Source organism: Agrilus planipennis, unplaced genomic scaffold, assembly GCF_000699045.2.
Source record: "Agrilus planipennis isolate EAB-ADULT unplaced genomic scaffold, Apla_2.0 scaffold24, whole genome shotgun sequence".
NCBI classification, from domain to species: domain Eukaryota; kingdom Metazoa; phylum Arthropoda; class Insecta; order Coleoptera; family Buprestidae; genus Agrilus; species Agrilus planipennis.
This window is the reverse complement of record NW_020439076.1, coordinates 722,062-749,818: the sequence shown is the minus strand read 5'-3', so window position 1 is coordinate 749,818 and position 27,757 is coordinate 722,062. Positions and strand designations below refer to the sequence as shown.

The 27,757-nt window shown below is 34.2% G+C and overlaps 1 protein-coding gene across 1 annotated transcript in view; it reads left to right on the top strand.

The window, feature by feature from the left end:
* LOC108741434 (discoidin domain-containing receptor 2-like) overlaps nt 1–26,884 on the top strand; it is a 388,424-nt gene extending 361,540 nt beyond the window's left edge. The window contains exons 14-17 of the mRNA XM_025977248.1: nt 13,428–13,619; nt 21,607–21,699; nt 22,085–22,226; nt 25,299–26,884. Coding sequence (XP_025833033.1) covers nt 13,428–13,619; nt 21,607–21,699; nt 22,085–22,226; nt 25,299–25,607 — 736 coding nt within the window. The 3' untranslated portion in view covers nt 25,608–26,884. The remainder of the gene's footprint in view (nt 1–13,427; nt 13,620–21,606; nt 21,700–22,084; nt 22,227–25,298) is intronic.
* Nucleotides 26,885–27,757: the final 873 nt, after the last annotated feature.

Sequence of the window (27,757 nt, the reverse complement as noted above, 5' to 3'; positions counted from 1 at the left end):
CTCGGCACCAATCTTACGCTGACTTTATTTATGCCAAGATAACCGTCAAGAATTTTAAAAATGATTGTATTTGATATTCGTACCATTTCTGCGAGCTGTTTCTTCTTAAGTCGGGCATCTTCCAGTATTAATTTTTCGACTTTTTAAATGATTATCGGAGTGGTTACCTCGATCGGTTGGCCTGGTCGTTAGTCGTCTTCAAGTGAGTCCCTGCCTTGCTTAAAGAGGGTATGTCACTTGTAAACCATGATTTACCTGGACAAGAGTCCTCATAAACGAATGATATCTCTTCCAGTATGGTTTGAACTGATTTTGTTTGCTTGGTAAAGAACGTTATAATAGCCCAGTACTCGATTTTCTCCATATTTCACAATTTGTTCCCGAGTGACTTATTTGGTCGACGATAGTTCAAAGACTATTGATCTAATTACGATAAAACTTGGTATTTATAGTAATAATGAGTTGCTTAATTCGTACTGATTCGAGTAAGTATCCTCACTATTGACCGAGCGGCATGGCCTAGAGGTTTAGACCATTGCTTCGCATTCGGGAGGAGGCCGGTTCGATTCCGGGTTCGTCTGCCTTGGTCCAAGTTTTTCTGTGGTTTCCTTGAATCACTTAGGCAAATGCTGGGTCAGTAATATTCCACAGATAATCTTTCATTCCCTTCGGTCTTCATTTCGTCCGTCTCAACTTTCCCACCCGAACCACTACCCACCCATTCCCACGATTCCTGAAAGCAGGCTGAAGAGGGCCTTCCGCCCTACCTTCCGGCGTAGTACGGAGGGACTGCCCGCCCACCAGCATTACTGGCTGGTGGGAATGAAACACCCAAAAGTTTTTAAAGTTTTTTTTTCTCACTATTGACCTACCCACCCATTCCGCCAACTTAAAAACGCATCCTCGTACATCAGTTCTATACATTTCCTAGTACAATATCGGAATTTCATACAATTCCTAGGAAATGTATACATTATTTAATAATTGAAAGCGTTCTATCCTTATATGTGATCCATTGCTTTGAGTTTAATTGAATCGTTTACGCTCAGTTAATTAACAAAGAGTACTGATATAATTATGTTACATATATTTCGATATAAATTGAAATAGATTTATTAATGTTGGTGCTTTCCTATATACGAAAAGGTGTGCGAATTTGGTTAATTGCGAAAACGTTATGGGGGTAGAATTTCATAAATCTTCCTTCTACATATCAGCTGACGTTTGATGGTACATCGGAAGCATGTGTGAAATAGAGTGATCAATCAATTTGTCAGGCAAAGGCTGTTAAATTTTGACTAAGTGTAAGTGATTGCCACTTAAACCACCTGTGTCTTCCAAAACAAATGATTGGACGGTAAAGATGCCGACAAAATTGTTACTACGAAACTCTAACAGTTATCTACATTTATACCTATAATATCATTATTAATCATAGAAATAACGAAGATGTGGTTGATTGAAGTTGTAAGTGTTTAGAGTTATCTTTTTTTTAATCTCTATTATAACTTTAAGTTAATCATACACAAACATACAAAAACATTACACCACAATTAATACAGGCTACGTACTGCAACACCTAATATATTATTCTTAAATTAATCCAGAAGTTGTTGTCTTTATTCATTATTCCCGCCACATTTCAAGCCAATACTTTTACATTTTTAAGACTATTCTTTTTCCCCATCGATCCCCTCACCTACCTTCTTATTCCCTATTAAGTAGCCGTTTACCTCCTTTGTTTTTCCTATTTTTTTTTTATGGTCATACTCATACTACCACATCTATTATTATGATCGGCTTGTACCCAACTTTAACTGTCTTATCCATTTTTTTTCCCCTCTTTTACCATTTGTTCTAACATCTTCTGTATTCTTCTCTCGTCCATCTTTAAATCATCTCTTATATACACCTGCGTCCCCTCATACTACTACCGTTTTTCATCACCTGCATCTTGTCTTTCCACTTGTCCTTTTTTGTCTCATACACCTTCTTTTTAACTCTCCACTTTCACTCCTATCTTATCTTTTATGATTCTTTTCAATTCCCTTTTTTTTAGAATAAAACTCCTCCAACTATATTCCCAAAATTATCACGCTTAGTTTCCTTTCTTTCCTTTTTCTTTTCCAATTCTATTTCTATTCTTCTTATTTTTTTCTTTTGTTCCTCCGCCTGCTACTCTACACGCTTTTCAATCTCTTTCTCCTCAAGTACCATTTCTTTCAATTCTTTTTTCAAACTGTTCTGTACTTTTTTTCCTCATAACACTTTCTTCATTATATTTGTCCAATATTTCATCAATTTCCTGTAATTTTCCCCTGGTCATTTCTTTCATCTTTTCCTTTATTCTTTTACTTTTTTTTAGTTTTATCCAACTTTTGTTCCAAATTCTCCCATCTTATTCATTCTTGTAAATCTATTTTTTTTGTTTTTCATCATTTTTTTTTCACGTTTTCTAATTTTTTTTCTTTGTCTTCCACTAATTTCATTAACCTATCCTATTTATCCATTTTATTATCAAATTCCTCTATATTTATTCTTTTCAATTCTTTCTCTTCTTCCTTTAGACTACACACTTATCTTTTTTTATTTTACTATGGTAGGCACTATAATAATAATTTCCTTACTAATCAATTGAGTAGGACGTCTTTAAACAGGTCTCGTTAAATGCAACAAAAACAAGAAAATTGGTCATAATCTTCACTGAGCACATAATTTCTAAAAAAAAAAAAAACATCTGAATGTAGCTTTTTAATTTGGGTTATGTATTGGACCAAGTGTAAAAGAAAAGCGTACGGAAATGTAACAAATATTTAATCCTGTTTCGAAACAGAGAATTGATCCTCGTACGTTAAATAGAAATTTATGGCCTTCTTTCCGTAAAAAGGATCTTGAACCTCGCGAATCTGCAACAGTAGCAGCTTTAGGATACATTACCGATCGGTAATTTACAGCGTTTCCGGAATGACAAAAAGATAAAAAGGTTACCTCTATAAATCTTCCAGAATATTAAAATCGACTAACCTGATCAGGACCGTAATAATTTTCTTTTCGCTCTTCTCATTATTAAACATACACCCTGTGTTTATAAAACGAATAAACATACATACAATTTAGACATCTTTTTGAAGTGAGTTAGTTTAATATGAAATATTATTCTGAAAATTCTTTCTGAATTTTTTACCCACTACACACTACCTCAAATTAATGAGGGAAAAGTTGTTGCTGTTGTCACACCCCCGCCGGGAATCGAACCCGGGAATTAGTTGTACTCAAAGATTAAGATGTACTACAAAGACGTTGCCAAATCACGCCCAGGACTGGTTTCGGACTGTGACTTGTTGAAGTTTTCATATAAATATTTTGTTTCTCAACCGCACTGCTGCACTTACCATGCTATTCTCGATTGCACCTAGTTGACACCATCTATGTGGGTGTCAGTTTACTTTAATCAAGTTTTATAATGAGAAGCTTGACCAATCGATGTAGAATAGGTTCGTAATAATGTCGATATTTAACCAAACATTTCAGAAATATAGAAGGTCCGAGGGTTTAACCGACAGGGGACTGACTGAATTTCTCCGTTTACACCCTGATTAATTCAAGTGAACGTTCTTCTAGCGTATCAATAATCGTAGTAGTATTTATTCTTTCAGTTGAAGGTACTATCTGTTCTTGGCTGCTTTTAAAGGCGCTAACAGCTGCATAAACCATATCAAAGCTTTACCTTTGTAGCAAGTGCATCTTCATTTACAGTTTTGTCCACATTTTAAGTNTTTTTAGAAAAAATTTATAATTTCTATCGCATAATCATTATATTTTTAAATTAACAGGTTTCCCATGCGCCCCTGCTGAATAACTTGATGATTTAAGGAGAACATTTAAGAAGGAAATTAAAAGGATTATGATGATGATGGCCCCCCAACAATTATTGAAGAGTTACACAAGATATTCTGAGAAAATCAGAAACCTAGAAATGGAGTTTAATTAATCATCATCGTCATCTTGGGGGCGTCAGCAGGAAGACTATTTAGACATGCACAATCATCGCATTTCTCGAAAGCTTGAATATCTCATATCTCTGATTATTTACGAGCACTAATCCACTTGGATAATGCCTAGTTGCCTCCCATATACCTGTTTTTAATTAGGGTATGTCGAATTCCCTCCTAATTATGCATCAATTGCCTCCCAACGGCTAAAACTAATAAAGTTTTTCTAGATGACTGCACCAAAAAGCTATACGCACACGAATTTTCAAACATTGAATTTGTTAAGGTAGTGGGAAACCATTTTAAAATTATATTCATAACTGATATGTGTTTTCTTTCTGAAATTATTTTATCTTTAATTTACTGAAGTACTGAAGTGCACTATAAATATATATTTATTTTCGATAAATAAAATCGGTAAGTAGTCGTTAACTTAATTATCGGAGTTGATATGAACGGGAGGGAACCCGGCTAGTACCCGGGAGGGAATTCGACATCTATATTTTAACCAAAACTACCTGCGGGAGGGAATTCGGCATCACCGGTTAGTCCAAGCCTTTCTCAAGGTAGATTATTAAGTTATTTAATTACATCAGACAGAGACATTGAAAGTCGCTTGTAAAATCACTTGTTAACCACATCGATAAAAACTTATATTTTGATAGGGATTTAGACCAAAAAGGAGAGACGTCGGTTGGCGATTAAATGACAAATAAATAACATTTTACTCCTTTTGCCTGCTGTTTAGGGTTCCTTACGTCCGAATAGAAAACGGAACCGTTATAGGACCACTCGCGTGTCTGTTTATCCGTCTGTCACAGTCAATTTGTTCCTAATCTGCTAGACCGATTAAGTTGAAATTTAATAAGGACACGTATGAATTTCTGTGACCTAAACACGAACGCATAACGTAAATAAACTAATTTTGAATATGGTAGTCATTTTTGGAAGGCCAATAGGAAATTTAAAAAAAGTTTTGTGACCTGTACGGGTGCAAAACATGGACAGTGGCCGCGGCGGGAAATAAAAGGTCAGAGGCGTTCGAAATATGATGTTACAGGCGAATGATGAGGATACCGTGGATAGAGATTAGAAATGAAGAGGTATTAGAAAAACTAGGAGAACAGAGGATTCTATGAATGTCAGGTTAGTAGGACATCTTCTCAGGTCTAGAGGGAGACATATTAGAGGCAGAAACGGAAGTTAGGAGGGTAGAGGTAGACCTAGATTAAATTACTGTTAGTAAATAATTAAGGATATGGATTGTTCTAATTTTGGGAAAGTGCGATTAGCTCACAATAGGAAAGAATGGAGGTGCGTGTCCAACCAATCTTAGGACTGACGACCTAATGATGATAAACTGTGCCGTATGACATATCAAATGAAAGAGCTGGGTCTCAAATATACTTTTTTCTGATTTTAAAATATACATTTTTAAAGTTATTTAAGAAAATAGACGAAAATTATTTAAGAAAATTGATAAAAATTGATCATTCCTCCCTCCTTATCTCCGAATCACTCGTGTGTCTTTCTGTCCGTTTTATCATTGAATAAATATGAAATCGGAGGCAAAAAGGATAAAAGTACATGAGGGAGTTTCTAGGCCCTACAAATACACTTTATTATCATTATCATTTGCGAAGTAATCTAGATCTTAGACAATAGTTCGTCACATTAATATAATAAAATAGGAACTTAAAATTTTTCCGAGCCCCAACTGTAAGTTTCAAAAATTATAACGTTTTGTTGTGCTTTTTCATGAGAAATATTAATCGCAAAATTGAATAAGGGACAAGCTTCTTTATTTATCAATGTCTAACCTTCGAAATCCCTTGAGTACCAATTTCTGCGATTCCTGAAAGAACGAAACAGTCGACCGATTTCACAGAAAAGCTTTCTGCCCACATTTTTGCGTAAGTCCTTTTTATTCTCGTCCTTCTGTATAAAGCTTCCTAAACATTAAAATTATATCGTTAAAATCTCAGCAAAAACTTTGAGAATGTTTAATTAAAAAAAAAAATGATAGTAAAAAACATTTTTAAAAATAAGCTTTTATTTTAATGCTCTAAAAAGAAGAAAATAAACTTTAAATTAAATAAACTTCGCGATTATAGAAGTGACTTCTTTTTATTGAAGACGACTCGACCCTGCGCTATCCTCTGCTCTATATCCCTACTACTCCTTCCATCCTGAATTATCTAACTTCCTAGATACCTAAAATCAGCCACTTCTCCTAATATTTCGTCCTTTATATTCGCTCTTTCCCTACTTTTTCTTCCTTTGCATATCAGTATTTTTGTTTTCTCATGCATACTATATTAAATTACGTACACAAAATTTCGTGACTGTGTTGATGACCGTTTCAGAGTTCCTTAAGTTGTTATTATAGACACTGCGTAACGACAAGGAACTGTTTTAGCATACATTATGATAATGCTACCAGAACACTATTTTTGATTAAAATCCCGCACCTAATTGCTTTATAATTACTTAAAATTATTATAAATAACAGTTCTTTTAATTGTAAGTTGGTTTTTAAGTTATTCTTTTCCTGTAAAGTCTACAAAGTTTTCATTGTTGGTCATAACACGGAGAAAACTAAATTTTTATGACAACGCAAAAATAACAATTTTCGATTGTAAATGACTGAATTTGTCGTAGAAATNTGCGAAGATTAGCACAGGATAGGAAAGGGTGGAGGTGCGTGTCCAACCAGTCCTAGGACTGACGACCTTATGATGATGACTATATAAAACACTAAAAACCCGAAATTCCACATAAAAGGGTTTATAAACCTAATTGCTATACAAGTAGAAAGAGGAGACTGTGGTAAATATTAATCAAAAATTAAAAGGAAGACTCACCCCTAATTACCACAAAAAACTTTATTTGAGCGGACACGTGTTTCGCCCACTTCATACGTGGGCATTATCATCGCGAGACGGGTTCTAAAATTTACAATTCTAACTATTTATAGTGGCGGGGGTTGAAGACCGAAAGAAGAAATAATGGAAAACGAATTAAATAGGTTTGGGAGGAAATCGCTTTAATATTTAGGTAAATTTTCGTTTTTTATTTTCTCCTTGAAATTATGCAACATATTTAAAACTAAGATTAAAACCATCCAGTCCAACAAATTATCTTTAACTATACGTAAATTCTGGCTAAATAAAATACAATTTATGACTTTTTACAAAATTATTTCAATTGAAATTCAGCCCACTTCTCAGGTAGTTGTTTGATTGACTAGTAATAATGAATGTGTATGTCTCAGAAAGACGGGGGAAAATCCAACGTCTCGTTTTTCTTGTTTAGTCTCGTCAACATCCCCAAGGATCTGGGTAGTGGATGCGTTGCGTGCTGACGGTAACATAATTAAGCATGTATATTACAGGCACGAGTTGGTCTGAGTAGGGTAGAGAGAGAGCAGCTGGCTAATGGGAAGACGATACAACTTGCGCACGTACCACCGCAGGAGATTTATACCCCCACATATTCTCGAGACTGCTCCGCCAAGCAAAAAAATACACCCCTAATGCACGCAGACGAGAAGAGAGCTCTCAGGCGGCGGTCGACCCCGCTTTTCTAATATTTTCCTCTATAAATTAAAGAAAAGAAAAAACGGCAAATATTAACGTAAGGTTAGAACCCACGAGACCTCTCCGCCCTCTCTATTTTGATAAATTCGTATTTTTCATTCACCAAAGTCCCTCAGAGGAACGGCATTGTACGTAATTCACTAATGAAAGCGCCCAAAGGGTAAAAACTTATAATGCCACCCACCTAAAGTTTCATGTATAGGTAATCACTACACAGTAGTAGCGAGTTGAGAACCAAACATAGAGATATTAAGAACAGGGTGGAAAAATTTCGACGTTTGTATAGGAAAACTCGATAACTAAATGAGATACAAAAATAAATTTAAAAAAAAAAATGGCAGCTTCTCAATCTCTGTTTTTGAGGAAAAATTTGTTGGTGTTTTTAAAACTTGCTGTCATCTTTTGTTTTTGATTTATAAACAAATGCTGAAATTTTTTTTGGCTGCATGTCCATATCTTAGTTGTTTGTAATATTAGAAGAAAACAGCTTTTCCGTTCTTCAGGCACTTTTTTACGTAGAATACAATGGTGTCAGAAAAACCATCTCCTTTCAAGTTATGACATAAACTTGTGTTTATTTTTTTACATAGATACCATAATTGGCTCTACCCCTTGCCTTTTGTTTATTAGTTTCTAATTTGAATAAACTAACATTGAGATAAAATTTCATAGATTGTAAATTCAGTTTCAAATATTCTTATCCACAGTTGTCCCACACAAACGTCGAAAGCCCACATTGTAAATTCTATTCTAATCTATTTTAATTCTTTCTTATTCTATTCCAGTAAAATCATTTGAATCTTAATAAATGCAGTTTAAAGTAAATTGAGATATTAAATTTTATGAAGACGTTTTGGTCCTACCAGGAAACAAAAATGAGTGTTATCTACTAATATTTTCTTTACATTTGTTTAATTCTTTGGATGGTCAGCAAGAGGTGACATTTACCGTTTGTTTATAGATATTAGCCAGGTAGGTAGGTAAGCGTGTACGTTAAAATGGTTCAATTACATAGGGATATCCTGAATAGTAACTGGGTTTAGTAAACTTTTGAATAGTATAATACAACTCCTAGATGCACATTTATTATTAAAAAAAAAGCGGAAGTCGATTTAAAATTGAAAAATGCTGAAAACTATTCATACGTGTCTGTATCTCTTTACCTTTGCCTATAACGACGTTCGGATATAACGTCGAAATTACAGTGGTCCCTTCGTCGTCGTTGTATCCGAAATCCACTGAATGTATAAACTATCAATCAAGAAAATACCACAAATGGCGTGGTAAACACCATCTGTAGTACGATGCTACACTTTAGGATTACGTATGCTCCAACAGGGTCCATTTAAATATATGGATATCTACTTTCTGAAACGAATACCGGCGTAGCTAATCTCAGCGTGATAGGCACGTTACCATAATCGAATAAAATAATTCGAAGTGGTCTGTATTCTGTCGAAACTGCTAGACGCGGATCGCGATTTTGATCTTTTTGGACTGTCTGACGCCTACAGATGGCGTTTACCGCGCCATTTGTGGTATTTTCTAAAACGCGCTGTTAAGACAGCAGGTAAAAGTGGGTCTGTGTTCTGTCGAAGCTGTCTGCGGCGCGCTGATGAGATCCAAAAAGATCGAAATCGCGTTCCGCGTCTGACATTTCGACAGAATACGGACCACTTCGAATTACTTTATTTAATATCAATCAATATCCATATATAAAACGAGTCTCTTTCAATATGTTATTATATTGCCGGTGAAATTAATTTATTATAGATGATGTCCAAGAATATTTCGCGTTTAGTTTATGGCCGAAATATGTTAGGAACAAAGTTAGTAATTGAAAAAGGAAAAAGTTGGAAAGGTAAATTTGAGGGAGTTGGACTCGTGCCAGCCATCTGTTTCACCCTCGGGACCTTCTTCCTGAAACATATATGAACGAAGGCCCGGCGTAAAAATTAAGAATTAACGTAACTGACGGACGCCATAGAATTTAGAGTGGTTGGTTTGTTGCTTAGAGCACATTGTTCGCGGTCTGGCGTTGTTTGAACAAGGCAACTACTGAATTACTTACACAATTTTGCGTCTATTATGCTACGTTCGCTGCCACAGAACCAACAAGGGAAATAAGTTCTGAACCAACAAAAACCGAAATTCTACCATCTACCTACTCTGACCGTTACGCATTGTTTTTAATCTTAAGTTCACTGTCTACCTAAATCAGTTACAACTAACACACTTTTACCCACGACTTCACACGCATTGATGTCCTAAATACGTGTCAAAGATCATTAAAAATACAATAATCCTGACCAGGATCATCAGGATAAAACTAATGTTTCTAATTTTCTACGTTAAATATACACTTTATGTAGAACGACAGTAAATACTGTCCTTCTTTATTGAGATGAAAAGAAATTTTCTATCCCTTGGGAGCAGTATTTTTTTCTATATAAAAGGTACCCTATGTTCCTTTTTATACCCCTGATAATGTGTGTACAAAATTTTATGATGATCGGTTGAGTAGTTAAGGCCTGAAATGGTAATAAATGAACTAACAAACAAACTAACATTCGCATCACTACATAGTATAAAACAAAGTCGCTTCCCGTTGTCTGCCCTTATGTATGCTTAGATCTTTAAAACTACGCAACGGATTTTGATGCGGTTTTTTTAATAGATAGAGTGATTCAAAAGGAAGGTTTATATGTATAATACATGCATAATATAGTAGAGAAACACTAATAATTTTAGAGGTTTCTAATGTGATGTCGTAAATAAGCTCACTTTTTGCGCTTACATTGCAAACGCTGGATGAACCCTAATAGATATATCAAAATAATGTACTACAGTATTGTACACCTTAAAAAGGTCTACAAAAAGTCCGGGATGGTATATGTCTATCTCATAGGGATAACCCACAATAACCATTTTTTATCCTTTACTTTTTACGAGAAATAATGGCTTATTTACGAAGCGATTTTAAGCAATACAGCATTAATCCTTATCCAATTAAGTACTTTTAAATACATTGTGCATTTAATGTAGATCAATATGGCCCTTTACAGCATGTAATTTAAATGAATATTTTCGAAGGTATTACAGATTTAAAATGCAGGGACATAGCGGTTGCGGCGGTACCGGCCGGGGGGCCGATTTGTATTGTCTAATAACAAAAAAGCTGCGAATGTTGTGTATAAAGACATTCTGTAGTATATTTAGTATCAGCATTGCACCCGTGCGAAGCTGGAGCGGGTCGCTAGTTTATAATAATATTTGATTTGATTAAGCAAGTCATACACCAGGAATGCATCATACATGAAACATGCGGTATGCACATGTACAAGTGCAGCAAATATTCCAAATTTTTAATAATTAAAAAGCGGTTATTATTTAGTAAAAATGTCGTTATCCGTGGTCCGAAGAAGTTGTTGTGTAACAATTATACAATTACCCTATATGTACCTATATCCAAAGAAATTTTAAGAATTTCATAGAATGAGTTAGGAGAGTGTCAACTCCATTAGCAAGGATTTTTTAAATAATGTTTACGAAATTGATATCGAAAATTGGAAATTCTGTCATTTTTATTGAAGTTGCCTCATCAAATACTTACACAATAAATGCTGCTATTAGATATACAAAAAATATTTCAGGAGGTACATATCGCCCAGAACGAACATCGTTCGTGCTTGACAAACGATGGTACTGTCATCAACTACATTCCATTGGTTTTAAGCGGTAAAAATTACACGCGACATTTTGCGTTATGTCGCATGTAGTAACCTAGGTGTAAGGCCTGCTTTGTATACATGTGAACACGAAACTTCGCAAAGTAAATACTATGCAATTTGTTTTATTAATAAGGTAAACAAATGTTAACGGTTCTATTTCATCTTCCCAATTTAAACGTCTTTGTTATTATTGAAATAATAAAATAAGAATGAATGAAAATCCGATTTGTTGTCGCTCTTTTCCGTGCCTAAGTAAGAATTCTGAATGAAAAAAGCTTACAAGCCACCCTAATGGATAGTTAGTTGGGATTGTCATTAAACGGTAATTGTTAGAAATGGAAGCCGCATTAGAAACTAAATGAAAACTGTTGCAATTCGTTCTATCTCTCAAATTAAAATTTGGAGAATAGTAAAGTCAAATAAGTAAATTTCAGGAGGTACATATCGCCCAGTGCGAACATCGTGCCTGATTGACATACGATGCTACTGACATCACCTTATACACTTCCATTGGCTTTACGCGATAAAAATATTCACGCGACATTTTGCGTTATGTCGCATGTCGTAGCTTAGGTGTACGGCCTGCTTTAGTAGTAAACGATATACACTACTGATGAGTTGAAAATCAAACATTGGTGTATTTTACTGCATGTAATCACCAAAGAACGGCATCATCTATTGAAAAATATGGTATGCTACAGCGTTGTCAGGTTCAGTAGATGGAATTATCGCACTCTTTAGGAAAAATTATCGTATTAACATCAAAAATATCGTACGTTATTGCGCATGCGCACCGTAGTAATAGTCTAGTGGTGGGAGTATGAATTTGTAAAGAGAGTGTGTACCCCAGTAGTTTTCTCAGTTCTATTATACCATCAATAGATGACACTATAAAAACTTTCCTGACGGGCTAATAATTTCAAATAGAAAAATGAATTTCGGAGTGGATTTTAAACATTTTGGAAGAAAGTTCATTTTTTAGAGTCCATAAACAATTAAATTTTATTGAATGTATACAAATAAACAACTTTCCAACATATATTTATATATCTATGCATATAGTGTATATATTTTAACATTATGAAATTGTACTTAAGTTCTTAAAATCAAATATTCAACATACATAAAAATATTTTTTTTATAATAAAATCTAATACAATAATAATAATCAACGTATTAATTCTGTTTTATTATTTTATAGATAACCATTATTCTTATTATTATTTTTATAAAGATTATTCGAATTAAAACGAGACAACATTTCATCAGTGATCTCAAATTTATTGCATCCCCTATTCATTTCAATACACTGACTTGTAAGTAAAAGTCCGTTAACCGTCGCTAGTTTAGCAAGGAGAAGCTCTTAGGATTTACCTGAGAAGCTTTCGAGAATCAAAAGAGCTGAGTTTGTCCGGCTCTGTTGTAAATTAGAGAGAATTTGTATTTTTATGTAGTGAAAATACCCAGAGACTGTTCAAATGACCATTTGTTCTATTAACAAAAGATTTTAAGAAGGTAGAAAAACAAGGCAACATGTTGCTATTTGAAAATATTTTTTTATCTCATAAGCACGAATTATCGTACGTTTAATAGAAATTTGAATTACGATATCGTACATCGTATTTGAAGCAAAATTATCGTATGTCCCCATAATTATCGTACAGGTTGGCAACGCTGGTATGCTATAAGAAAATTCGTACATCTTTTCATAAAAATAATAAAGTAACGTAACTCCAATAAATTTAACTTGATGCTTCTATAGAGTATTACGTTTTGTTCAAAAGATTTTGAGAGTTCAGTTAGTTTAGGGCAGTTTTCAGAGAAGCAAATGGTACTTTCAGGTAAACGTTGCTGAAAAAATATATTCCACGTCACGTTCATCAAATTATGCACTTTTGTTGGTGCGAAATATGATAAAAAGAAAAAATTCCTGCAAAGAAATGCGGTGAACTCTTTGCCTTATCCGTATACAATATATACAGGGGTAAAAAAAAACCGAAATGTGTTTTTGCTCCGTCAAATTTTAAAGCGAAATGCCCCCATTTTAATATCAAGAGTTATGTATTGAGAGGGCGCAACCCTAAATGTTTGTATTTTTGTTGCAGGCACGAATTCCTAAGGGAAACCAGCTGGTTAGCGGGACTCCGTGACCCTAATTTAGCTCGCGTAGTTGGACTATGTACCCAAGACGAGCCCATGTGTGCGCTACTCGAACATTCCGAGTGCAGAGAACTACCCCATTTTCTTGCTCAAAAAACACAAGACAGTTCAGTTAATGAAGGACAACATCCCATTAGGTAGGTTCATTAATAACTTAATTATTACATCCAAGAAATTGCGTGTAATCGAAATTCGATTTCTGTAGGTACCTATATTCTACCCTTAACCTCGACTTTCAACACTTTAAACCAATCGAATGTGTTCTAATCTGGCGAGCGGCCCGGGATCGTTTCCCAGTTGATGCCATATTTTTTTACAGTTTTATCTACCCTAGCGGCAATACAGAAAAGTGTCCTGTTATTGCCTTTACTCCACTGTATCAAATATTTATGTTATTATAATAAATCTAGGAACTAAAACACACAATAGAGGAATTTTTTACATGGTGAACAAAGACTAAACGAATTCTTATTAAAACTACCAAGGTCTTTAAATAATAGCTCAAATGACTGACTTTAAAAGTGGGAATATATTAAATTCGACTGGATCGTTAGAAACATATTTGTTGTTATCCAGTTTACTCTAGAGCATTTCACGTCAGAAGTCAGCTCTAATGCTATAGAAACATTCAAGAAAGTTCTAGAACATTCGCACATAATGAATTCAGCAGCATGGTTTAGGGCAAAAAAAGTTTTAAGAAAATCAGAATAATTTACAATACGAAGCCGGTCCTGTGTGTGAATTGGCAACATAGGTGTGTGTCTACCGAAATGCGTAGTGCGATAAATTACATGGATGAAGAAGGTCAACATTGTCGATTATCGAACGTCTAAGATAAACATAAACAATTTAGTATTACACATAACGTTTAAACGAAATAAATTAAATAAGTACATTACAACCAGCACTATGTAAATGTAGGAACACCCAAAAAAAAATGTAAGTTACATAAACATTAATCGGTAAATGATGATAAATCATCTGGATAACTATAATCTTATTAAGGACAATTTCCTCATTGCCATTAAGGTATTAGCAAGATGTAAATTTACCAAAAAAGTCAAGTAAGTCTCCAAATTAATGATTGATATTGTATTGCTGAATTCGTTTATTGAATTGCGCCTCATACAAAGTTTAAACGTTAAAAGAATAAAAGGCTACTAAAGGTTGGCTGTTAACATAAATACCCTAAATCACACTTAATCTAATCTAACAAATAAACAATGCATGAGCGAAAAAATACAAAACTGATGTTGGATGACTGAGTGCAGCGTTGCGTGCCCTGTTTCTTTACCAGGGCCGGAATTAAATTTACCTGTACTTTCAACTACTACTTCCTCTCGAAAACGGTGAACTTTCCGACGTGCAAACATTTATTTAATTTTGATATTTTAAAGTGCTCTATCGCCTCCTGCAAGCTCGGAACTTAATGTTACACCCTGTACATTGATGGTATAGGTACCGTTATCTTTTTTAATAGTTAATGTTTTTAGAAAGTTGTAGTATGCAATAGTTGTATGTGGACGAATTTGTGAACACGCAACTTCAAAGTATTTTACTATCCAATTTATTATTGAAATAATAAAACAAGAACGAATAGAAATCCGATTTGTTGTCACTCTTTTCCGTGCCTAAGTAAGAAGTCTGAATGAAGAAAGCCACCCTAATGGATAGTTAGTTGGGATCCTCATTAAACGGTAATTGTTAGAAATGGAAGCCGCATTGGAAACTAAATGAAAACTGCTGCAATTCGTTCTATCTCTCAAATTAAAATTTGGAGAATAGTGAAGTCAAATAAGTAAATTTTAGCAGATTCATTATTCAGCTCTGCGGAAACAAATTTTCCTTGTTGCAGTCGACATGTTTTAATGGAAATAGATCAATTAAATGTTTTCTACGAATTGTTACTTAGTTTAGGTAAATCGCTTGCAGCACAACTTTCCTCCTTCAATTGTCGGAGCAATTAACAATTTTCAACAAACATTAATAATTGTAATAATATACAAACTGTAGCGAGCACGGGTGTGTTTGTGTGCGATCGGGCACACGTGTGCGTGAACGGCTTATCGATTCGCCGACTAGCCGCGGGCGCCTTTCTTCATGTACTTCATTTGTAAATGTGTGTCATACCTGCGTTCTGGGGAAACAGTTAAACAGTTCAAAGAAAAAATAAACTACTCCGGATGTTTCCAGAAGGTTCGAGAAAGTAGACAAAAGAGTATTTAAAGGAAGAGACGATCGCCGAGAGGAAGAGAAATAAATTGACCGTTGCAGAAGTGAATCCAGAAATAAATTGACAGTGATATATCAACATTAGTGTAAATAAATAGTTTTTGTCGTGATCAGTCTTAGAAGTAATTTTGTTAAACCCACGAACATTACAATACAATAACATAAGAACGAAGAAAAGTTAACAAAAATATATCCCAGACAGAAACTATCAAGTTAACAAATTGTTACTAATACAAACACGTAGGTACGTATATTGAGAGAGAGGACCCATGGGAGTGAAAACAATTCCAAACTTGGAGTAATTCGAACAATGTACGTTAATACTCGATGCGCTATAAGTCATAAAATAATACCTTATGTAAATGAAATTCGATTTCGTAAATCATCAATTTATTAAGCATTAAACAAAAGTAGCATATTTTAATGTCTTTTGAAAATTCACTGTTAAATATTCTTTCCAGTTTTATTTAGAAGCGAATAAACTGTTAAAATTTTAAATAACAAACTAAATGTTGACATAGATCGGCCATTTTAGTCGATCCTTTGTTTCTACATTGTTGTTAGTAGTCCGACATTTTGATTTTCAATTGTTGCCCATGTCGGCCATTTTAGCATAAAAACCCCGAAGTGCGACACAATTTTCAGAATACTTACATATGAGCTTTTAGTATATTTTTGTGTGTTATTATTTACCTTTAGTAAAATAAAGAAGAAGAATTGTATGAAAACATGCTTTCTTTAAAAAATTCAGGAACAAAGCAGGTAGTACCTAACCTAGTAAACGTAGCTCTGATGCTTCGCGAAGACGTTTGCTTGCAATTTATCTCATAACTCAATTTTCCAAACAAAAGTTTGATGATAAAGTGTGCATATAACAGGGCGCGCGTATCGGTACCGAAGCTGACTTCACCCGCTCAAAGGGACTCATATATTACATTACGATGCTAAATGATTTAGTGCCCCTTTTGTACACCAGCTGATTGTGTGTTCTATTATATGCCTCCAACATTACGGAGTTTAATCTACAAACTTCCTTTAGTCAAACAAACAGTGCTGTTGTTCAGGAAATAAAGTTGTTATGTATTATAAATTATTCCCACTTGAAAATGAAGCACATTATCTTATTTATTAATGGACAATAAAAACATAACGTTACTCTGTGGATCTCTCTCAGGGACAGATTTAATTGAGCCCCATTTGTTTTTTGTTTTGTACAAGATTATCCTAACAGAAGTGATTTTAAATAGTGCAAATCTGTAATAGGAAATTTTATTACATAAGAGAATTTCCAAAAAAGAAACAATAAATAGCGAGATGTAAAGCTGAAAATTAAAGATAAGTAATTTTCGTAATAATTTGACAAGTGATAATTATCTAAAAAGTATGCAAACTCTTATGCTGCCAACGGTATTCGAGTCCAATTGGTACTTTCCGGCATTATTTTTAAATTATTGGGAGTTGGAAGGCTAAGTAGAGATAATCATGTAAAAAGGTACATAAAACTCATGGTGCCAACGGTTTTCGAGTGCGGTGTCAAATTGGTACATTTCGGCATTACTTTTGATAAAGCGCACACAATAACATAAACATCAAAAGCGCTCGTAAAATTATTCGAAGGAGAAAGGTATTTACTAAGATTTGAGAAGTAATAATTACGTACAAAAGTACGTAGAATTTGATGGCACCAAGGGCTTTCGAGTGCGGTGCCAAATTGGTACATTCCGGCATTGCTTTTGATAAAGCACACACAATAACATAAACATAAAAAGCGCTAGTAAAATTATTCGAAGGAGAAAGGTATTTACTAAGATTTGAGAAGTAATAATTACGTACAAAAGTACNAAATTGAAGGTGGTTACTAAACTCTGAGAAGTGATATTTATATAAAAGAGTATGTAGAATCTCGTTGTGCCAACGATTTTCGAGTGCGATGTCAAATGGGTACATAATTCCCGTCATTATATCTAATAAAATATATAAAATAATTGAAGTATAATAAAGTGCTCGTGAAATTATTGCTAGATGAAAGGTATTTGCTCAGCTTTAAGAAGTGATAATCATGTAAAATGGTACGTAGAATCTCATGGTGCCAACGGTTTTCGAGTGCTGCGTCAAATGGGTACTTTCCGGCATTGTTTTTACTAACATATATATACATATAACAAATGCAACAAAAAAAGGCACTCATGATATTATTGTGAGATAGCTAGCATACCTACACTGAGAACTGACAATTATGTAAAACAATATGTAGAATCACATACTAGTAACAGTTTTCTAGTGTGGTTTCAACTAGGTACTTTCCGGTATTATTATAATATAATATATTGATTGATATAATGATTGAAACATAAAAAAGCGCTCGTAAGATAATTGTGAGATGGAAGGTATTTACTTAAGCTTTGAGAACTGATAATTATGTAAAATAAGTAGATAAAATCACATGCCGTCAAAAGTTTTCGAGTGGCATTATTTTTACTAATTGTAAAACTTATAAAGTAATTTAAACAATAAGAGGGCTTGAAAAATTATTGGAAGCTTTCAGAGTATTGTACTGTATTAGATAATGTTTAATAGTCTTTTTTATGAATTAGAAATTGTCTTGTTGATAGCTATTTTGAGATTACAATTGAGGTAATAATCTAATATGAAAACGATTTTGTTGATTAAATAAAGTTATTTCGCCCCGCACAATATCATGTGAATGTGTACATTTTGACGTGTAAATTCGTGATAATTTCTCCTTTGTTTCAAAATTCCGTTTGGACACAGGGATTAAAATTTTGTCTGGTATTACGATCTGTGTAAACAATAAGCGGTTTAATTGCGTTTATTAAGGCTTTAATCCTACGTCAACATTTCGCTGAAAGAAGGGTACGATTATATGCGAATTTAAAACAACGTTTGTATAAATGTTCAAAAAAATCTATCCCAAGGATTTATTGGTTTATAAGCTAAACTTTTTCTGTAAAACGCTTTCAGTAAAAAATTCCGGAAATTCTGTAGTACACCAAGTGTTACATAATTTTATTACTACTCTACACAAACAGCATCATAAGGTCATCAGTCCTAATACTGGTTGGACACGCATTTCCACTCCTTCCTATCCTGAGCTAATCTTCGCATTTCCTCAATACTAGAACATCCTATATCCTTAAGTATTTATGAACAGTTATTTAATCTAGGTCTGCCTCTACTCCTCTTAACTCCTGTTTCTGCTTCTAGACCTTAATGCCTGAGAAGGTGTCCTACCAACCTATCTCGCCTATTTCTTATTGACTTCCATAGAGTCCTCTGTTCTTCTATTCTATCTAATACCTCTTCCTTTCTAACCTTCTCTATCCACGATATCCTCATCATTCGTCTGTAACACTACAGCCGCCGATTTTGTTCTATCTACACCCTCTTAAGGTTTTCGACAAAAAATGTAATTTGCTATTTATAAGCTTAATATGTTACATTTGTTATTTTGTTGGATAATTTTTTTTATTACAAACTGATTATTTTCGTGCACATTAAGTTTTTTTAGATCTCATTATGACCACATATGTTTTCTGATACGATGATAACGTGGTTAAAAAACTGCCAAAAAGTTTAATTATAGTCGGCTTGTTTGAAACATGTTGCTTCGTAATTATCCTGCAAAATCGTTTATCCCAGTTTTTCATCGTAGCGTGAAAATTTTTAACTGGCTCGTGGACCCCTCCGCAACCCCTTGCGTCAATTCATGCTCGCTCTCTAGATACGGTGTACCCTAATCATTATGAATAATTACCCTGACGTTAAAGCCATTTTGAACGATTAAATTAACCAATTCGTGTTCCATTACGTATTTATTAAAGGTATTACAAATAAACGGAAATTACGCTAACGAAATCTGATAATGTATTATAAGTTGTCTAAAGCCATGATGTTTCTAATTTCCGGATTGTACTTAATAAACTAAATCTTCTGAATCACACAACTCAAGTATTAATTGGCAACTGTTTGCCGCAAAAATGATGCCCATATATTAAAGGTTTGATAGTAAAGTTTATATTTGTATTTAACTTTTTCTACATTGTTTTAAAATGCTATTTTAAAAACATGAATAGCTGACAATAGTAACAATCGAAGACCAAAATGGCCGACTACGTCAACAATGTGTCAACAATTAAAAATCAAAAATGGCCGACCCCGACAACAATGCGGAAACAATTAAAATAATGATGGCTGACTGATAACAATTGAACAACAAAGGACTGACAAAAATGGCGGACTTATGATTACAATTTGCTTATTACTCATAATTTTAAACAAAACTAGTAAATATTTGTTTACTGGAACATGATTGAGAGTAATTATGATCCGGAAATTATGTATTAGTAAATTTAAAACCTTTATATTTCCTGTTTCATCTCTATAGTCATTCCTTCTTTAGAAATATATAAATTTACTAAATAATTAGAAACCGTTCCATATTTATCGTTAGGGGTGAACTAAGAAGAGAACTAAAAAGTGCCTACTTACTGATGTTAACTGAACACAAAAAAGCAATTTTTATTGTACCTAACACATCAACTGTTAGGATAGTTTGGTGAATTTACTTAGTAGAATCGTATAATATATGGGAATATTTAACCAGAAAAATTTTGAATTATGTACAGGTTTAATTTATATGTTTGTTAAATTGCTAATAGTTAAATATATAGATTCAAAAGAATTCAACAGGATTCAAAAGAGATAGTAGATATATTTCTAAATTTAAACATTTCGACTGATAATTCACTAGGATCATATCGCAAAACTTCCTATGCCATCCCTGTGATAGTATCAGTGCAAAATATTCTCAATTGTTTGTCTGTTTATCGGAACCCCTCCACAATTATGAACATTTTGCCAGTATCGTTTCCATTTGTAAAGATTTGTTTTGCCATTAAAGTTAAAATTGCAACGGGGCCTTGGGGTTGGTACCCGTGCCTGATGTAGTTCCGGTGTTTCGTATCCACAAGTTTACAGTTAACACACAGTTTTAAACAAAAAGTATTCTGGCTATGGAACAAACCAATGTAGAACTGCATTTTTATTGCGAAATTTGCATTCTCGTAACTTTGGTCGTTAACTAAAGTCCATGTTCATGCACAGGCACACACGTAAAAGAGTGCGCAAAGTTCGACCGTAAAAACGATTTAGGATGCAAATCAGATTGGGATCATAAACTGAAATGAATTTCAGGTGTATGGAACTTTCCGTCATTCCCGAAATGAATAACTGCTTGCATCTCTCTGTACCTTTTTCTCTCGGAACAGCCATTTCTCTACGTTATTCATAAGCTTTATGTATAGGAACATACAATTCATCACGCCTACGCCATATTTAAGTTGCACGATATTAAATAAAACAAAAGGTAATCGGTCAAGAAGAGCAGTTTATTTTAATATTTCGGTAGTTTCAACAATAATAGAAAGGAATATGCTTTTGATGCACATTTATGGTCAAATCTTTGGAGGTTTACTTTAATATTAATTAAAGTTACCTTTCTTGTATGAAAAAAACAATTGAAAAGCAGTAATGGTCGCTATCAGCAACGTTTGAACATCAAAATGTCCGACAACAACAATATGACAACAATTAAAACTCCAAAATGGCCGACCAGGCAACAATGTGGTAATAATTAAAAAGATAATGGCCGACTAACAACAATGCGGGCAAACAAAGATGGCCGACTAACAACAATGCGGGCAACCAAAGATTGCCGACCTGTAATAATCATCAGCGCGTTATTCAAAAAACTAATAAACATAAAATGTAAATTTGGGAGACATTTTTGAGAAAAATGTGAAACAATTTCTTTTAAATAAATTTATTTTCTAAGTATACTTCTTCCTATATTGTTATATTCTGTTGTTTCAGCTATGGAGGTCTTATATATATTGCCACCCAAATAGCCTCTGGTATGAAATACCTTGAAACTTTAGACTTGGTTCATAGAGACTTAGCAGCTAGGTAAATATAACGCTTTTTATATTTACAAATACTATTAACATTAGTTTTTAATTTTGTTGCCATTTTTTCCTCAATAAATGTATAAAGTAAGAAATCAAGCTACGTATGGGACAATGGTTTTTATTTATATGAGATTAACAACCTATGAGGCATCTTCAGGGTTAGGTTTCTAAGTTACAACATAAATAAAAACCTTTGCCCATACGTAGCTTGATTTCTTACTTTATTCGTTTTTGGTTGCTTTCACTTATTCCAAATTATAACAAGACATATTTTAATAAATATTTGAATTACTTTTTTTTATATATTTTTATTTTTAATTGCTCTTTACTTATTACAAGTTACTTACAGAAAATTTGCATCTTATTTGTATAATTTGTTACAGAAATTGTGTCATAGATAAGGCATATACTGTAAAAGTGTCAGACCACGCCATGTATTGTAATCGGTACGACATCGATTATTACATCAGCGATACAAAGGTAAAACTTCCAATACGATGGATGGCATGGGAAAGTTTATTACTGGTAAGTGTCGTTCTTTAAAATACGAGGGTGGATTGATAAGTTTCCGGCTTGACCAAGAAAAACAAGGTTTTTAAAAATTTTTTTTTTTTATTTCTCAACATAATCTCCTCCAAGGCTGATACATTTCTCATAGCGGTGTTCCAGTCTATTAATGCCATCTCTATAGACTGATTCGTCAAGCTCCTCAAAATAACCATTTACAGCTTCGATTACTTCTTCATTGTCCGCAAATCTCTTACCGCCAAGCCATTTTTTGAGATTAGGGAACAGAAAATAGTCACTCGGGGCTAGGTCTGGAGAGTAAGGAGGGTGCGGCATCAATTCAAACTTTAGATCGTTGATTTTAGCCGTCGCAACGATTGACGTGTGCGCTGGTGCGTTATCGTGATGAAACAAGATTTTTTTCTTCGCCAGATGAGGTCGTTTAATTTTCACCTCGTGGCTCAAACGTTGCAATAAGTCTGCGTAGTATTGACCAGTGATAGTATTACCCTTTGCAAGGTAATCAATGTATATAATACCTCTTGCATCCCAAAAAACAGTAGCCATAACCTTGTTCGCCGAAAAAATTGTTTTTGCCTTCTTTGGAGTTGGTTCCCCTGGTCCAATCCACTGTTTAGACTGTTCTTTGGTTTCAGGAGTGTAGTGGTGGACCCACGTTTCGTCAACGGTTACGAATCGACGCAAAAATTCGCTTGGATTACGCTTATACAATGACAAATTTGCGGTAGAAATGTTTTTTCGAATCAATTTTTGGTCGACTGTTAGCAAACGCGGCACCCATCTTGCACAGAGCTTTTCCATATGCAAATGTTGGTGCAAAATATGTTGCACACGTTCATATGACATCTTACAGGTCTCAGCTATCTCACGCACTTTCAATCTGCGGTCTCCCAGCACTATTTGATGAATTTTTTCGATCATATCTGGAGTTGTGACCTCAACGGGGCGTCCTGAGCGAGGCCCATCAGAGGTGCTCACACGACCCTTTTTAAACTCGGAAACCCACTGCTTAACGGTTGAATATGACGGGGAGGATGTCCCCAGTGTTGAGTCCATCTCTTTTTTAATTTCCTTCGGCGTTAACCCCTTCAAATAAAAGTATTTGATGACAGCACGATTTTCCTGCTTTTCCATTTTTACGAAAACCACAGAGGCGTCTTGTTCAGCGTGCTGTCAAACCTACACTAGCAAGGAGATCGGGCTGAAACTATAGCTACAAGCTATCCAAGGATGGTACTATAGAATGTCACCTCAAGGTAGGCCTAGTGGCGTCATCTCTTGGTTAGGCCGGAAACTTATCAATCCACCCTCGTACATACCATGAAAAAAACAATGGCACCAACTTCCAAGTGTGCTATTTATTCATTTAATTATTCATCATGGTTCACCAAGATACCGTTTATTATCTAACTTCTAGTGGTTTTTGTATTCCGAAGAACATGTTAAATTTATGTATCTTTTCTTCCAAATATGTTCTTCTTTTTTCTGATTTGTCACGACCGGTTTCGGCGTTAGCCGTTATCAAGTGACAATGATGGTTCTTAGGGTGGTGTTGTATTTATATTGTCTTTCCGTTGAAGGTGGTGGAGGGGGGTGAAGAGTGCGCACTTGTACTGTTAATTTGGATGTTGATGTGACGATTTTTTAGTTTTTCTTTATATATTTCTAGGTTTTCTGTGATGTTGAGTCGTTTACTTTTTTTCATGGTTTTTATTATTTCCATGGTGTCTTCGATGGTACCGTAGTTGTGGCCATTTTCTAATATGTGTGCGGCGTAGTTGGAGTCCATTTTTCTGTTTTTTATTGTTCGGACGTGTTCTTTGTATCGTTTTTCGAATTTCCTGCCTGTCTGTCCTGTATATGTTTTTTTGCAGCTCATGCATTTTAGTTTGTATATTCCGCTTTTTTGGTATTTGTTGGTGTTTTCGGTTGTTGTGGTTAGTTTGTTTTTTAGATTGTTTTGGGTTTTGTAGGCTATTTTTAGGTCGAATTTTTTGAAAATTTTGCTTATTTTGTATGTTTCTGGGCCGCAGAATGTGAATGTCGTCCATTTTTTTGTTTCGTTTTTTGTATCATCTTTTTGCTGTGTTTTGTTCTTTTTGATTTTGCTGTGAATCTTTTCTATTGTTTTTCTGTTGTATCTTGATAATGGCTAACGACGAAACCGGTCGTGACAGATCAGAAAAAAGAAGAACATATTTGGAAGAAAAGATATATAAGTTTATTATCTAAATTATTCTCCTTATTATATTATACTTAAACTAAGTGATCCTGTCTCAAACTCTGGCTGTTCCCTGTCCACAATCACCCCATTTCCTACCGAGTGCTTACAAACGTTTGTAATATTTGATGGGTTGCCAACAGCTGACCCTGTTAGCACAAATCTTTTCGATTTAAATAATTTTGTTCCAAATTATAATAAATCGGTCTAGGGGTGTATGCTAAGAAGTGTCTAAATTATTAATCTTTTAGTCAAGGTCATACGTTGACTTCGACTTTCAATCTTGGGGTCCGTGTTAATTATTAAAAATCAAAGAGAATTAGCACTTGTTTGAAGATTCGATTAAAAATAAATGAGTCGCCCATTTTATTCTATCTATCACCCTCTTAAGCTTTTCTACAAAAAATTTAATTTGCTAGAGCACTTATACATTTAATTTGTTACAGTACCATTATTTTGTTGGATAATTTTTTTAGATGATAAAACGGTTATTTTCGTTCACATTAAATTTTTTTAGATCTCATTATGACCACATATGTTTTTTGATACGATGATACGTGGTTAAAAAGCTGCCGAAAAGTTTAATTGCAAGCGGCTTGTTTGAAACATGTTCCTTCGTAATTATCCTGCAAAATCGTTTATCCCAGTTTTTTATCGGAGCGTGAAAATTTTTAACTGGTCCGTGGACCCATCCGCAACCCCTTGCGTCCATTCACGTTGGCAAATTTTGCTTATTATTATATTCAGACGCTCCTCAAGTCTAATTTGTAAATTCTAATGTTTACATGTTGTCGAACGCCTAATTATTTAAATAACCACGTTCGCAATATTGTAAATTACTCTTTCAGGGAAAGTACACAACTAAAAGCGACGTCTGGTCGTTTGCTGTAACATTATGGGAAATACTGATGGCGTGTATGCAACAACCATTCGCAGAATTTACAAACGAACAAGTGGTGGAAAATAGCAACCACTGGTACCAAAACCATGGCTGTCAGAGGTACCTTCCTCGACCGCCTTCGTGTCCCCGGGAAATTTACGACCTAATGGGTGAATGTTGGAAAAGAAACGCAGTGGATAGACCACATTTTTCCGAAATACACCTCTTTTTGCAACGGAAAAATCTCGGATATAATCCAATGCATACCCACGTCTAAAGTAGTTGTTTTTATAAATAATGAACCCACATATGGTGGCTTTCAGCCTACTGGCCTACCCTACCTATCATTCCTATCCCATTTGGTGTTTTTTCACATAATAATTTGAAACGTACTCTATATCCCAAAAGAAAAAACCGCTAGTCTTTAATTCCTGACAAAACCGAGGTAAGATATTTTGATAAACCCAGAACAACAATTTTTTTTTAATCTCCAAAATATTTTGATAAAATTTAATATTTACACCTTCAAATTAGTTAAAACTATTATTTTTATTTACTTATATTAGTAGCGGATACGGGAAGGGGGGAGAGAATAACATGAATATATCAGCACTGTGAAGAATATTTTCTGAAAAAATTGAATAAATGACTGACTATCTTCATGTTAACAAAAATGTCTCAGCTGGGGGATGCAGGGAAGTGATAAGGGGAGAGAATCTAAGAAAAAGAAAGGAGTCGAAATGGGACTGAGAGAGATTTTGTGGAGGGACTGGTAATGCTATTGTGTGCCGTGGTAATTAGAGGGGGAGGGAGGGGACAGAATGCTGTGAATTGGTGAATGAGGATGGAGGTGTAAGCTAAGCCGACTGAAAGAAAATTTTAAGGAATAGGGGTCGTTTTTTTTATGACAATGAAACAGGTGTGGTAAAGGAAAGAAGTGGGGGTTAATATAGATAAGATAAAAATAAATATTGGAAATAGGTACAGAAAATAACTTGTGTGCTTAGTTTGAAATTTTATTTAGTCTAATTTCTAAATTTTTGAAAATTACAGCAGTAATATATCAATAAAATCTGTACAATTTACGTTTTTTTTTTTTTAATGCGAGTCCTTTTATTAATGAGACTCAAAGTACATCAAATATTATTTCTAATAGAATCATTTCAAAATATTAAGAACCCCTCCCCCCACAAAGAATTGCTTCTGGGTCCGCTCCTGCTTACATACACAATTTTTTGAACAATTCCATTGTTTTATGTTTGGACTAGACTAGGGGTCGGCAAGTATTATTAGGTGTGATGTGGTCGGGATACTTTTGAAAATTTTTATCGAGGTCTATTTTTTACCAATTACAATAGATAGGTATATTTTTATTCAATGGGAGAAATTACATTTGCGGTCTTGATCCAGTTTTTTAAAGTTAGGTTCACACTGGGAGCAGTCGCCGAATAGCTCTGCATAACATAGTTATATTCAATCTGCCTATTGGGATCCGTCAAATGGGCATACACCATCTGGTGGCAAAATTTATAACTCGAATGAGGGAGAAATTTACATAGGAACTGTGCACGCAAATTGTAAAATTGTTTATTAAAATAATAAGACACGTTAAAAAAGTAAAAATTTTTTTGATGATGGAGTCGACGAAGTTTTCTTCTAAAGTTAAATCAAATAAAAAGTTAATATGTTCAGTGAAAAGCTGCAATAGCACTTCAGACATAGATCTTCACTCTTCACCTACATTAACTACTTTCCAATAAAAACTAACCGTTTTATATATGTAAAAAATATATTCGGAAAATTAGAGAAAAAAGTAAACTAATAGAAGCTTGGATGAAAGCAGTAGGTATCAAAGAAGTGAATTCCGGAATAAAAATTTGTTCACGTCATTTTAATGCACATGATTATATTTCAGCAAGTATTTACCATCAGCCATAACCTTAATATTTAAAACTAGAATCATACTAAAATTATAAAGTGAGAAATTATTTATTCCTGTGTAATTGATTTAACACAATTCTAATGATACGATATAAGTATTTTGAGGTTAAGAACCTACCTGCTGCAATACAACAAAGTTGCAATAATGTGTTTGCAACGTTCTCTTAAATCGGCTTTGCACGTGCAAGTCATTGATATGATATTGCTTAAATCACCCAGAATCACCTCACCAATTATATAACGTGAATCACTTTTTAAATCCGAAGTTTGTAAAAAGTAGGCAGTAAACTTGACGGAATTTGAAGGCTAGCTTCCGGATTTGTTATTTCCGAATTTTATAATGTGATTGGCATTAAAAACACGCTCACCTTCAACGAAATTTCCTTTCCGAGGCTTTGTGTCAGCCCAATCACATATTGTGTCAATGCTTATCATTTTATCGTAATTTAAAAACTTGGAAATTGCACGGTACACTATAGGAACTAC